This window comes from Lepisosteus oculatus, chromosome 13, assembly GCF_040954835.1.
Source record: "Lepisosteus oculatus isolate fLepOcu1 chromosome 13, fLepOcu1.hap2, whole genome shotgun sequence".
Taxonomy (NCBI): Eukaryota; Metazoa; Chordata; class Actinopteri; order Semionotiformes; family Lepisosteidae; genus Lepisosteus; species Lepisosteus oculatus.
The window spans coordinates 24,745,448-24,761,084 of NC_090708.1; the positions used below are offsets into that span (position 1 = coordinate 24,745,448).

The 15,637-nt window shown below is 38.3% G+C and overlaps 1 protein-coding gene across 1 annotated transcript in view; it reads right to left on the reverse strand.

The window, feature by feature from the left end:
* epha6 (eph receptor A6) overlaps nucleotides 1–15,637 on the reverse strand; it is a 280,518-nt gene that overhangs the window by 237,700 nt on the left and 27,181 nt on the right. Inside the window, exon 2 of the mRNA XM_069197241.1 lies at nucleotides 5,691–5,755. Coding sequence (XP_069053342.1) covers nucleotides 5,691–5,755 — 65 coding nt within the window. The remainder of the gene's footprint in view (nucleotides 1–5,690; nucleotides 5,756–15,637) is intronic.

The window sequence follows — 15,637 nt, forward strand, 5'->3', positions numbered from 1 at the left end:
TCTCATGCTAAAAGCCCTGCAGTAATAATCTCTCATTTATCCCCTCACAGATACATACAGTAGATAAGCATTTTAATATCTACCTATAATTTTAGATCAAGTTGAGGTCTCCAAGGTTTCAGAAACTGCTTCATGCTATTTACGCAATTCAGGGGTTGCGTGATAATCTGTAAAGGCTTAAACCATTTGGATTAGTGTTGCTGCAGGTGCTGGTTTATTCTTTATGCTTGTTTACAGACAAAAGGTACAGTAACAGATACAGTATGAGGCACTATGAGTTGACCTTGTAGCAACACCTTCTTTATATATACAGTACATACCCTGTGCAGAAAAAAATCACCCTTGAGGGCAAGTGAAAGAGTCTATTATCTGAGATCGAGTCTGATTTTAGGAGAACCCTGGATACTTGTTTTGCATCCCAATAACTCTGGATTGCATTCCATTCCTCAGCCAGTTTCACATCTCCGTTTTAAATATTTATGGCCAATAGGCTTTCGTTGGCACATGAATAGAAGCCTTGACAGCTTAATCATACAAGCTAAGGTACAGCCAGCCCTTCCTTTTCAGCTGCTGTCTGAATCCTCCAGGTGACCCTACATGGAGCCACAGTCTCTCTTGCCCAGCTCTCTCTACTGCTCTACTGGGGGGAGTATTCTGTAAAGGTGCAGAGCCAGCTAGATTAACTGAGTACCTCAGGGGCTACAGGAGAGTCTGGAGACTCTGAAGAGGTATGTACTGCATCAAACCTCAAGTTCTTTCAACAATTAGCACTGAGTGCATTATGTGAAGTTTAAAAAAAAAGTTTGGAATAGTGGCATCCCACCTCCACCTTCCTAAAAAAAACCCCAACAACAACACATTCAACGTTTCTCAGTGGTCATTTAAAAAAAGATGGTTCAGTAGAATAATTATGATGGGCTGCTGTGGGTTGGTGGAGCCTCATAGTGTCTCTTCATGTAGAGAAAACCAATTGCTGCTCTGTGTTTCTCTGTGAATCATGAGCAGTAGAATTATTTACTCACTACTCTAATAGATCTGCTATTGTTCTGAGCTATTTTAAATAAGGGGAAATTATAACGCTTTATCCTGGAGGTGAAAAAAGATTCATTCACACAGGTTTTCCTGAATTAAATTTGTATAACTATTTATAACTTTAACTAATGCAATTATAACATAAGTTATAATAGGAGTTCAGCAGAAAGGTAAGATCCTAATATTGCACACTTCTGCTTGCCAGCAGTATGGATATAAAAGTCTCGTACCCAAGACTTCCTTTCACGTAGTGTATCTCTCTTGCATCCCCCTTGCCTCCCCATCTATAGCCCACCACAACTCTCTCAATCCTTTCAAAAGTGAGCCTACCCAGCCTATTACATTTAAAGTATGATTTTTATTACTAGAACTATTGGTAGCTATGGAAGTTTATTGCGGGTATCATCCAAATCTTTAAAAACAAGCTAAACACTGAGCAGTGCCAAAGGGGTTAATAATAGCCTGCAGTATGTTGTGTCCTACTCAGACCTCCTTCCTACTTATTCATTAGAGGCTTCACCAGGGAGAAACTGCGATTAATGGAGATCAGGAGCAGTCCACCAGAGTCCTAATTAAAGTTGCACAAGAAGCAATTACTAACATCCCCAAGGCACACTGTGATTGGGCGATAGGTGAGGGAATGAATGCAACTCCTGCCTTTTTTCTGACGCTGCTGACTCGGGCCTATAATCTGCGCAGTGCTTCTGCACTGTCCTCAAGGCAGCTACACTGCTGCCCTTGTTTCCAGAGCCCTCAGAGAAGATTCAGCTCCATGCAATGGCATTGCAGGTTTTAGATGGGAATAAAGTTTCAAATGCTTTTCATATCCCATCAAAAAATCAACTGTGTGCACCACAAAATAAAACAGAAGTGGCAGCAGCATGACAGAGAGGCGAGGAGAAATGAGTTCAGTTTCCTGGGGTTGGTCAGCTTGAGGTGAGCAAGTGAAACATTGGTTTCAGTGATGTTCCAACACTGTTAGGAGATTTCTTCCTTCCAGTCACAGGGCATATCGGGCTTAACATGATCTGTTTGAGGCTCCATAAAGGCCAGGAGCCAATACAGAGAACTACGCCTGATAGGATGTTGTTCAAAATGCAGAAATAATTTTGAGGGAAGTTATGACAAAATTATGAAAAAACATCTGAAAGGCCTTAGTTAAAACACTGTGCATTTTTAAGAGCATTCCATAAAAAAAGACATGGTTGCCCTGGAATCAGTTCGAAGGTTAAACATGAAACTGAATCTAAAAAGAACTAAAAGAAACTGAATCTCTTCAGTCACAGAAATAGATGACTGCAAGAGTCTTGGTACCGTACACGTACCGTATTTAAGCACCTGATATGTCCAGAGTCAAACACAATGTCTATCCAGGGCATCAGTTCCAAAGGTGAAACTGGGATCCAAGCACACAAGTGCAAGCTAAGTGGAAATGCATTTACTGTAGCACTGAAGCCAAGTTGTTTTTTTTTCTCAAATTCTCTAGAAAACAGATCTGACAAGATCCTTTGATCAGTGATGGACCAGATGGTCAATCTGTAACCTTTCATGAGTTCTAATGAAATTCCTACTGCTACCACAGCTCAAGATTCCTCACTCTGTCTTTTTTCAGGAAATCTTAATTGAATGGGTAAGTAGATGCAGCTAAGAGGATCTCATTAACGTAACAGTAATGAATGGAGTAAACAGCAGAGTGGAAACTGTTATTCTTGAGCGAGTTCATATACTGTACGTAGTTAGGATAAAGATGTAAATATATTATTGATCTGATCTGCTTCAGAAGCATGAATGCCACTTATCACAAAAACATGGACTGGCTCAGGCTTTCTTGCCCGGCTTTTCTTTTCTTTCTCTCTTACCAACATCAGCCAATGTTAATCACTGTTTTCAAAGGTTCATGTTTTTAGGCAACATTATGATGTGAGAGCACTTCACTTCACAGTCCTTTGTAGCCCAGTGAAGTTAATGTGTTAAACAGAGCTCTTTCAAGCAATATCGAATTAATTACTTACATTGAAGCTCTTCTGAAAGACTTAAGTCAATTATAAGAGTCTGGTGGTTCTATTATGAAAGTTAACATAAGTAAAAAAAAAAGAATACCAAATCACAAAATGTGTAGAGGACTTACAGTATGCTGTTAATGATCTCTTTTAATTTGGTTTTAAGATGTGCAGAACAAATGTTAAAAACCCAGTGCCAGAAAAAAACATCTTTTATTTCATTCAAGTGCATTTAATGGTAAAACATTTGTGCCACCAATGCAGCCAATATAACAGGTCAAGTTTATTTTATGAGCTTTAGAGCGCACAGCTAAATGCAAAAACTCTGTGAACTTGACTGATTTGGCACACACATTTTTTAAGCAGAGAAAATGGAAATGTGCTGTACTTTTTGTTTCTTTCTCAGTTAAAGTCCTCTAAGGTCACAAGAACTGACCATAATTAAAGACCATAACATATTTCACGTTTCCCAAGCAAATTGTCGTGCTTTAATAAACCTCTGCAAATCACTTACAGGAATCCACAACTTGATTCTGTTATCTGTTTAATCACTTAAACCAACACAAGACATAATATCAGAGTCCCTTACACCAAGACCAAGTGTGTACAGTATGTAATGAAAAAAAATACAGTTGTTCAGAGCGGAGACCTTTATCACATCTTTTTTATGGTGCACATAAAGCTTTGTATACCCCAAAGACAAGAGGTCTGCTTATCAGCACTAATCTCGTAACACCTCTTATCATTTATTAACTGGACCAACAGAACATTATAAACTGAGCTGATTGAAAGATGCAATCAAACTTAAAAAGATCAAGGCCATCAATTATAGGACCAATGCAACCTTGATCAGTGGCTTGACATCTATATAATCAGCTGCTAAAGTTTGCCTCTAAAAGCTCTCTAAATGACACTTGTGCTTTGACCCGCAAAGCTTACTTTTAAGTGCCAGAGCAGAAGCAATGTTATGGGTTTATGGTACTGTATGTGACTGCGAACATACTGTGTACTGTATATACTAGATACTGTGTAGTATTACTAGCTCTAGTTTATTTTTTAAAGGGAAGACTGAAGTTTTCTTGTGCTTGTACACATTATTTGCAAAGTATATTTACTGTACAACCAACTTTTCTCATTTTAATGTGCACTTTACTATTTTTACTATTATGCTGCACATTGGTGGTGGTGGAGGGGAGTCCCCATTACCTGTAAAGCGCTTTGAGTGGTGTGTCCAGAGAAGCGCTATATAAGTGTAAGCAATTATTATTATAATTATTAATAATATGATATTTCTTGATGTTGCATAAATGTATATATGTCTTGTACTTGTTGGTTGTGTCCTGCCCAGGATCCTCAGTAAATTAGCTTTTTAGCTAACTGTAAGTGCAACCTAGTGCAATGTTATCCTTAAATAAAATGAGAAACAAACAAATGGATTTGAAGTCCTTACACTAAAATCAGTATTGCTTTGCTCCATAAAGTGGTCGAACACTAAGGTTCTGAAACATGTAGATAAAAGAACAGTTCAGGTCTACTATGTCCCAACATTGCCAATGAAAACCCTACTGTAGATCCACTGTTCAATGACAGATCTCCACTGGGTAAAAGTCAGAGGATTCGGGCCGGAATCCCAAAAGCTGCAATCAAGGACTGCACTTGGAATTTGCTTTCAGTGGATAAGATGAACTTGATTTAACCCCTGCCCTAGCATAATTGTATGCACTTGCCTATTTTTCCCTTTCTTGAATTACAAACTCAGACACTATGTGTAATGAACAGTTCTTTCCGGACCCTATGCGGACGACACAGTCCGACGGAGTGGGGAAACACTGGGGAAACGTCATGCAGGAATACAGGGCAGAAGACAGGGGGGCGTGTGCAAGGTGCGCTGGTGCACGGGGGAGGCGTGGCCAAGGCGAACAATCCCAGAGAGTAATCCTTAGAGTATCCAAAACACACGAGTAAGTCCAAAACCAGGAGATCCATCAGAAGAAGGATTAAAAACCACGAAGGCCGGGTCGGAACCGGCGGACGGCGAACGGGAATGGGAACAGAGTTTAAAACCTTAACGGGACCAGGCGCTTCCAGGTCCCAAACTCGCACAATATGGAAATCAGATGCAGAGCCCGGATGAGCGTCAGCGCCTGGCTTTTAAGGTGGGCTGGGAATAGGGAACAGGTGCAGAGAATAAAGTCTTAGTGAAAGGGCTGGAGCACCCTTAAGGAGGGGGGACTATAATCGTGACACTATGCCCTTCAATATTCTCACATTATTAAGCATAACGTCATCTTGCATGTGTCCTCCCAGTTTCTTTAACACGTTTGGGAGTCTCTACAGTGTTTGTGCCAAGTCTTTAAAGATCATAAGTACGCTCGATCAATTACTCCTCATCCACCTAAAAGGTTAATTGGCATTCACACACAGGGCTGGGGGCAACAGTTTCCAAAAGAGTTAGTAATTCTGCCGAATTCACTTCGCACTCATCCTCTGCCCTTGTCTCAGAGCACACACTGCTATCAGCCCTGCATGCAAATCTCTTATTGATACATTGCTGGTATCATTCTATTAATATTAATAGTGTTCTGTCCACCTGTCACAGCTGGCAAGGGGCCAGTGGCAGGTATGACATACAGTAAATAACAGGCGTCTTAGACTTACTCCATTTAATGGGTATGTTTTCCATCCCAGCTCTCCCAGAACAGATGTGGTATCCAACAGCACCACTGGAAACAAAAGAAAAAGATCAGTGTTATTATTATGTCTTACAAAATCAAACTGCAAAAAAAAGGTCTAGTGATTTTGGTCCCCAGACAATATTATCTAAATTCCTTTTCATCTGAAACAGGAAGGCTTGGTTAGTGCTTTAAATGTCGGGCATATGGCTTCTGAAAAACTGGAAATAAAGAAGATCCAAAACAATATGTCATTTTTAAGAAATAATGTAATCCAGGCTGATTACACTATTGGCTTCTATCTTAACTGTAAGAAAATGGTCAACTAAGTGGGATACAATTGTTTTTCAAAGAATGGTAATTTAAAATGCAGTCCTTACTGTGATTTTACTAACAAGTGAGCAGAATTCTGAAACAAATTTACAGAGAGAAAGGGGCCTGCTGAAAATATATACAGTAGAACCAGAAATAGAATATTATCAAAAACATGTTGCCTATGATCAAACCCATACAATATTAATTTGAGACATTTTAAAATAAGCTCTCTCTCATTTTACTTTCCTTAACAGAATAAGTTTAAATTTCATTTAACTTTCTTTTGTCTTATACATTCAAAATACAAAAAGTTCTTAAATTAGATTGAGGCAAGTTAAATCTGTGAGCTCATAAAAAAGCCTAATAGTGACACTATTTCTCTATTAAAAAGCTTTTTTTTTGCTTTTCACTATTTAAAAGATAACACTTTTTAATTTATGGATGGAGCCTTCCACAAAACTGTTGAAAATGGGGAATGACACAGGATACATCTTATACATTTGTATATTCAGACTTATTGTTTTTGACCACAATAGGTCAATATTAAAATAAAAAGCTACTTAGGTCATGTTTATCCAATGGGTAGCAGGGCTAACCTTTAGATAGAAGTTCCTTTAGATAGAAAACAGACAACTGTACTCAACAGTTTAGTATTTTATACTATCTGAAGTAACTAGAAACACACAGCCTTTTACACACAGATTTTAGATTTTGACTGGTATGGAAGCAAACAAAATAAAACACTGTTGCTGGTGATTGAAGCATCCATGAACAAATTTCACTTTGAGAATAAATCTAGTGCTTACATAATCTGCATTTTTGCCTTCAATCTATAGCTTATCTTCAAATGAAAACTCCCCCTTTCACTTTATAATTGCTATAACCCCTGCATTGCCATTTCTATACATGGGATGTGCTTTAGGTCTGTCTCTTCAATGGTATTTACCATCAAGATCACAGAGCGTTCTCAGTCAACATTATTAAAATTCACCTTAGACCTGCTTACAATGATCTCCTTGCCAATATGATACACTGCAATAACGATGACAATTTCAGTAAAAATTGTTTATACTGAAAACATATAATCTGTCAACTATCATCTATCATCTATCATCATCAACATATCAAACTATCATATAGCAAATCAGCAGTGCCCCTTGGTACAGTATAATCAAAGACGTAGATAACTCTTAATGCAGTATCATTAAAAGGGGTTATTTCAGAGGGGTCTACAAATTACTCCTAGGGCCTAGTGGGTACATTGAAATACATGACCAGTGATGATTCCTGCAAATATCCAATCATGAATGAAGTCTAACTATATACATCAGTGAGACCTGCAGAAACACAGTCAACAGAAACACCCCTCTTAACATACTGTATGTTTAAATCTGTGTTCTTCCCACAGTGCTTTTCCAGGATCAAGGGTTTAGGCTTTTAACAGTCACTCTTAGCCTTAATGTATGAGCTGCTAGACAGGCTGCAGTTGTAGCATGTGCTATTGAAAAGTGAGGTTAATTTAAGAAAATATCAGCAAATATGTTACTATCTTTTACAATTTATTCTTGCTTCCCATACAACTGCTCTTTGAACAATTAGTGAAAATTATTTCTCTGAGCACATTGGAGGTGAGAATGGTGGGAGCTGACAAATTTATATTTAACTATGAATCATTAATGTGCAACCCACTTGGGTCTGTTCTAAAGGAAAACTGTACCCATGTGCTAAGAGAGAGTTGATCACCAAGTCACTGCTCAACGTGACAGAAATCAAGAACACAAGGGAATGGAACATATGTAGGTTTGAATAATTGAAAAGCCAAAAATGAACAGAAATCTTTAGGGTACAAATTATATTTTACAGGTGTTGGTCACCTGTATTTATGTGAACATAAAGGTTTGGGAAGATATGTAAGACATCTGGGTGGCTGTGAACTCAAATCATTTTGTATGATTATCAAAACAAAACAAATGGAAACAACTTTTAGGGGCATTCATGGGTTCAGCATATAACCAGATATTCAAGGCTGGCCAGAATAAAAAAAAAAGTGGATTTTAACTGCATATCAAAGAAAATAATCAATGGATTTTCAATTTTTTTTTAGTTGTTATGTTTTAAACTTTACACATTTTGTCAAATGTGGTTCCATACAGTAGCTATTTCTGCAGTGCACTCTTAATAATAATAATAATAATAATAATAATAATAATAATAATAAACTTTATTTTATATAGCGCCTTTAAAGGTGGCTTCTCAAAGCACTTTACAGGATGACAATAAAAATAAATAAGAAGAATACAACAATAAATAAGGAGAATACACAAGATAAGGCACAATTACAATATATAGAGGAAACCGTGGATGGTGGTACTAAGAAGAGCAGAGAGGTAAATAATGGAACCAGTAAAGTAAAGGCTTTTCTGAAGAAGAGGGTTTTGAGTTTGGATTTGAAGGAGTTTGAAGAAGGTGACTCTGATATCCTTGGGCAAAGAGTTCCAGAGCTTGGGGGCATAACAGGAGAAGGCCCTGTCACCCATACAACGTAGACGGGCTTGGGGGACAGTAAGGAGGGCAGAATTTGAAGAGTGGAGGTTGCAAGGTGGGGAGTAGGGTGATTATAGTTCTTATAGGTGAGCATGAAGATTTTAAAGTCTTCACGGAATTTGACCGGAAGCCAGAGCAAGGACTCCAGGACAGGAGTAATGTGAACAGCTGCACTAGACCTGGTCAGGAATCTGGCTGCTGAATTTTGGACATACTGCACTTTGTTCAGAGTAGATTTAGATACCCCAGCGAGTAGAGCATTTTACAATAGTCAATTCGAGAGAATGTGTTGATCAGCTTTTCAGTCCCAGTTAATGATAGCATAGGGCTAAGGTGAAAAAAATATGTTTTGACAGTATGCTGCACATGTGGGTCGAATGTTAAGACAGATTCGAATATAACCCCAAGGTTTTTCAATTTTGATTGAAGCTCAAGTACAGAGCCATCTACAGAAAGGGTTACAGGACTGGTTTTACGAAGTTGATGGGGGGTACCAATAAGCATGACTTTTGTCGCAGTTAAGATGAAGGAAGTTTTGAGTCATCCAAATTTTATGTCAGAGATGCAATTAGATAGAACAGAGACAGCCACATCAGTGTCAGGTTTGGTATGGATGTATATTTGAGTATTGTCAGCGTAAAAATGAAAGCTGAGGCCATGTGATTTTAAAAGCTGACCAAGAGGGAACATGTAAATGCTGAAGAGAAAGGGGCCCAGTATTGAGCCCTGAGGGACACCAGACTTAACAAGACCGATTTCAGACCTGTACCCATTAAGAGAGACAAAGTGACAGCGATCAGTGAGGTAAGATTTGAACCATTTTAGGGCAGTGTCAGAAACTCCAAACACAGTCTCAAGACGAGAAAGTAAGATGTTATGGTCAACAGTATCAAAAGCAGCACTGAGATCAAGAATGATGAGTATAGAAAGAGAACCAGAATCAGAAGCTATTAGAAGATCATTGGTGACTTTGACCAGGGCAGTTTCTGAGCTATGAAGTTGACGGAAGACAGATTGGAGGGGTTCAAAAAGGTTGTTTGTCATGAGGTGGTTATGTAACTGAAGTGTGACAGCACTTCTAGAATTTTAGAAAAAAAGGGTAAGTTGGAGATGGGGCAAAAATTGTTGAGATTGTCAAGAGCCATGTTAGGCTTTTTTGGCACGGGGGTAATGGCAGCAGTTTTGAGGACCGTTGGTACAATGCCAGTGCTCATGGATTCATGTAAAATATTGAGGACAATGGGACAAAGAGAAGAGAAACAGGACTGGAATGAAGTAGTGGGAATGGGATCTAAAATAGATGTGGTGGGTTTCATGTGTGTAACAAGTTTGATGAGGGATGCTGAGTCAAGAAGAGAGAAGCATGAAAGAAGGGAACCAGAGAAGTTGGATGATGAGGGAGGAGGTATGGAAATGATATGGGTAGTGGACAGAATGTGATGCCGGATGTTGTCAATCTTAGAACTAAAGAAATCTAAGAATGTGTTGCAAAGTTGTGATGAGGCAGGTAATGTGGTAGGGCAGTTTGGCTTGAGCAGTCTGTTGATGGTGGAGAATTTGTTTTGGTGATTTTCAATGATGTGAGAGAAGTAGGTGGATTTAGCAGACTCTATAGTAACCTCTCAAGTAATCTCTCAAAGCCTCTATGATGTACATATAGGATGGAAAGACACCACCTACGCTCAAGTATGCGAGAGGCTGCCTTCATGGATCGCAGATGGTCATTGTACCAGGGGGCAGGGCGAGAGAAAGAGATGGTTCGAGTTTTTAAAGGAGCAGAGGTGTCAAGGGTAGATAAAAGAGCACTGTCAAGTAACTGTATTTTGTCCTCTAGAGGGTCAGAGGAAGAGAAACAGGATAAGGAGGACAGAACAGAATTTGCAAACCTTGGGTGATCAATTGATCGCCAGTTGTGGAAATTTACAGCGCGTGGGGGGGAGGTGTTAGAAACAGATAATTCCAGATTGAAGAGAATGGCTAAGTGGTCAGAGAGGCCTAGATCAAGAGGAGAGCAGTGGGAGACAAAGGAGTCATTTGCAATAATTAGATCTAAGGTGTGTCCTTTGTTATGTGTAGGGGTACAAACAAACTGAGTAAGGTCAAAGCATCCCAAAAGAGAAAGGAAGTCTTTAGCCAGACTGGAAAGGTTGAATCGATGTGTATATTAAAGTCTCCTAGAATAAGGATTCTTTTAAACTTAAACTTAAACTCTTGTACAAAGAAAAAGTATGTGATGAGCACTGAGCTCAAAACTAAATCATTTCAGACATGTGCAGTAAGACCACAATTTTGCATTATCATATGAAAGTATGTTTCTGTACAGAGTATATTACATAGTGTACTGCTTCAGAGAGACGTTGCTCCTTGCAAAAGAACAGGGGATAACATTTGTCTTGTGCTAGATGAAATATAGCATTATTTTTCAACTAATTTTGCTCGGCTGTATTTCATATCTTCAAACACTGAATAAAGCATACACTCTTCAGTTAGAGAGGACGCACACATTGGAAGAGAATTTTCCCCTCTGTTCAAAAACCCATTACTTCTGCTCTCGCTTCATATCTACTGATCCACTGCATTAGTAGAAGTCAATGGGGTATGCAATAATGATAAATTTCAATCAGGAATATGTGTGAAAATGGTCATTTATGGTCGCCCTGTGTGCCTCATACCCAATTAAGAATGATGAATGTGTAATTTCCTGTGTCTCAGAGGATAAACCTAATTTTTTGATCCCTTTCAATAAAACATGTCACATTTTGGGAAATCAGTCATTCCATTAGTGGTGCTATGTGTTAAAGAAACAGTTCTCTTGGTGTTGGTGTCTCTTATTTAAGGTGAGCCCGTTATGATAAATCAACCCACCCTTCATCTTGGGAAAGAGGAGATTTACCAGTTTAAACATGTCATGTTAAAAAAGGCATAAACTCAATTCATTGTTTTTGTATTTTGCATTTTCACACCTGAATTTCTGAGTGACTTTTGTGTGCATACTGTAGTTGGCAATTGTTAGGTTAACAAAATGGAACACAGATACTATATCTTTAAATTTCTCTCTATGTACTGTACAAATAGTGATAAAAATGCTGTTTTTGCAGACTTCTTAACTAGATTTTGTTTAGAAATCATATTCCCACAGTGTATTTGCCTTTGTGTTTTGCTGGTTTTAGCTATAATATTGCAGACAACAATAACATACAGTAATAAATGCACATATAGTATAATTACAACAATATAAACTGAAAAGAAGCTTAGATTTAAACATCTGTTTATATAAAAATAAAGTATACAGATTTGCTTTAAGAAAAATAAAGTCTTTGGATATTTATTATGGTGTCATTTTGATTAACTGATCATGCATGACTAGCCACAATACTCTTGAGTGACTTTGTTAGTTCCACAAGTCACCTCAGTAGTGAGCAATTTGTTTGGGCACAGGTGATGAGGTTGGTTAAGGTATTGTATGTCAAGTCTAGGAAACATGTCTTATTTATCAAGAGAACAGTGCCTTGGTGCCATGAGTGTGTTGGTAGCTGGACTACATTACTTCAGGTAGACTTGCCAGCAGTAGTGCCCAGGCCTTTTTAGAAATGAATCATGTTTTGGGAGTGTGGGGCAGTACTGCAGATACTTACAGTAAATAGTTGTGTACATCAGACCACTTGATGGCAAGGTCTAAGTGTGATCAGGGTAGATCATGACAAAGCTACTATCTATCCACTATGTGTAGACTGCATAGCAGTACAATGATCGAGTTCAGGGACTTCGCCTGCTGCCCTTCCTGCCAGCTCACTGTGACATCATAGTGACAGAACTTCACGATGTATTAACATTCCAGCTCTCATGCTGCATGTAGTGTATAACAGTGGCTTTCTTGAGAGATGTGAATGGGACAGGTTTGCTGTGGATGGTCTGCTTGCTAGATTTGAGGGCCACTGAACATCTGTGGAATGAAGTGGGAGGACATGTGGCATCTGTAGCTCAGAGACCTGCGAGCATTTACCTGTACAAACCTGTCCTATCTCTACTTGAGGTCTGTAACAGAATCCTACAAGACAGCATCTGTAACCTGGTGCAAAGCATGAGACACAGATGTACAGTACAGCTTATATTGTTTCCATCCTCCTACTAGCTACTAGCCTTTTACAAGAGACCCCCCACTGTTGATCAATGCTGTTGTTGACAGATGATAATTACCAATGTAGTGTACTGTATGTCCCAAAAAAATGAATGTGACAACAAAAGATTATATTAACATTGTAAAGATTAGAATTATAATAAGATAGTTTTCAGGACAGCAGGCACCTGCCATGAAGGAACTGTATTGCCTGTATGAGCTCACAGACCTAGAAAAATGTGTTTCTGTAAAACTCATAAAATATGTTCTGGCACTAAAGTTAGCGATTCCCAAACGTCAAGAAAAAAGTGTGCAGGCAGCTTCCTTTGCTAACACAGCAGAAAGCTTCCAATGACTGCACCAATAAATGTGCTTTGCTGTATAAGAAAACGTGAGATTTTTGTTAAAAATATCACGATATTGAGTGAAAAATACTGTACATTCTGCATTAGAAAGTTGGAGATGGGTGCAACCACCAGGCACCTACAGTATTATGCTTTTGTTACTGGCTGTGCACAGGACTGGTGGACGAATGTTTCCTGCTGCAGAGATTAGAGGTACACAGCCTTCTTTTATGTCTGTAGTCACAAGCCTGTGAGTTTCTAAGATTAAATATTTAACAGTACAAGTCCTGAACCAGCAACCTACTTGCTACAGATTACCAGCAATCGGATCATTATTTACACAGGTTAGAAGCAGATTAAAGGCTAAAATCTTCCTACAATAAAATTGAAATATGAACACCTAGCTATTTATTCTTATAACATGTTGTCAAACTAATTTTATTTTCCTTCAGTGATCTTCTTACATTTAAAGCCCTCATATGGCCTTTGCTTTTGAGCAATCACCTTGCTTTTTGGGTAATTCTGCTTGTCGTTGGTTAAAATTAAAATTTGATAGAGGAAGACGGATCTGGACGTGTGCATCTTTGTCTTCTTAACGGCATGCATTTGCTCACAGAAAGATCCAGGCTGGAGGGATGCCAAACACATGCATCATGTTGTGGCATTTATAAAAATAAATGTTTTATTGCACAATGAAATTGAGCAGTTGCTGATGTGCACGGATTTGCTTGAAGGCCTGCCCACAAGGAGTTTCTCACATTGACATACCCAACAGGGTTGACTGGATTCAAACACTACAGTCTATTAATTTAAATCATGTCATCTTGTTTTATGATTCACCTAAGAAATTGCTTTACCTGTAGTACTGTATATCCCTATTGTTTGAGAAACTCTCTACACAAAAAGAAAAGCATGTTGAGATCATGATCACAAGAAACCTACTGCCGATTCACAAGGCAAGATCCTTGCAAGTGAAAAACCCTGAAAGATCCAGTAATTAAGGCAAAACAGGCCTTATACAGCAATCTGGCATGGACAACTACATCTTTAAACCCATTACACTGAGAAATTATAAAAATGTCAGCTCTCTAATTGCTTAATTAGCTCATAATATGTAACAATTAAATTACATATTTTAACGAATTGGCTATCCAAAGCTTGCAGCAGAATAGACTGGAATGCTAGAAACATAACTGTCTCAGCTTCTAGTGGTAAATGTATGACTAAAAACAGTAAAGCATTAGTTTTACACATCTTACTGTACACATTATCAAAGCAGTTGGAGGTGGAGACAGTGCAGTGCTTGATAACTCAAATGGCTATTCCAACATTAATTTACGAACTAAATTGAACACACTTTTGAAAAATAAATTTTGATTGCTATAAAAAAGTGTATCCAAATGGAATTGTGTATTGTTTTTTTAAATAAAATGAGTGTAAAACATTCTTCTTAGACAAGTTTTAAAACTAAAGATACCCCTTGAAAGCACTGATGTAAGAGCTTTAGGACATAAGAATATAAAAAGGTTACAAAATGAGAGAAGGTCATCTGGCCCATTTGGTAATTAGTGATTGGTAATAGCTGATTGATCCAAGATCTCATTCTGCTGTTTCTTGAAAGAGAACAGGGTATTGGCTTTAACAACATGGCTGGGTATCTTGTTCCAGACCTCCACCACCCTTTGTTTTAAGAAGTGCCTTCAATCAGTTTCCGCTTCTGATAGTGAAAAGGTTTTAAGCTTCTACTGTAGTTTAGATCTGCACCAAGTTATCCAACTCTGAGAAACTGTCATTAAAAACTCACATACTGGCAAAGCAATTTAGCACATATGCTGGCAGAAATCTAAACACAAAAATAAAAAGGGCTGCATCTTAAACAGGTGCTTGAAGGCAAAACCCAGCAGTGGTCAATCAACATTTTTTTCATCCCTTTACTGGGAACTAAGCAATTGCTGGGAATGTCAGGAAAAGACTTCAGATTTTTTCTTTTAACTGTCCACAAGCTGTAAACATTGCCTTGGCAGAGAAAGTGAGCTGTCATTTAATGAAGGCCATTTTTTTTGCTTTGTCTTGCATCCCATCAACACTTTAAATGCTTCTCCAGGCTTCACCAATGTGTGAGTTGAAATCTGTGCCCCAGGACGTTTTCATAAGATCAGTAACGAATTTGGAACTGAAAAGTGAAATGGCTTCAGACTGCCTGTGGGGTACAGGGACATGTAACAGTCTCAGAACACCCTGCCTTCTTCCAGGCAGAAAGAGTGTAAATTTTAATTGAATCTCTACAGCATTGGGCGATTAGAAAGCTATGAACTAATGAGCACAAGAAGCTCACACTCCACTTAAACCAAAATTAGGAATGCACATAATTTGGCTGTGAGAAACAAATCAAATTAAAACTTTTCTGCTCCATTTAGCTGTGGAACAGGATTAGAACAAACTTTTGAATTTAATCCCTGTTTTTTTGAAGAAATTGCAGTCTGCCTTGGTGCTAGGTTATGATATGTTGTCGTAATACAGTAAATAATATTTGCCTGGCGCAATATAGCAATTTATAGGACATTAGTCACTTGCAAAACCTATAAAGTGACAAGCTAACACAACAACAGAACT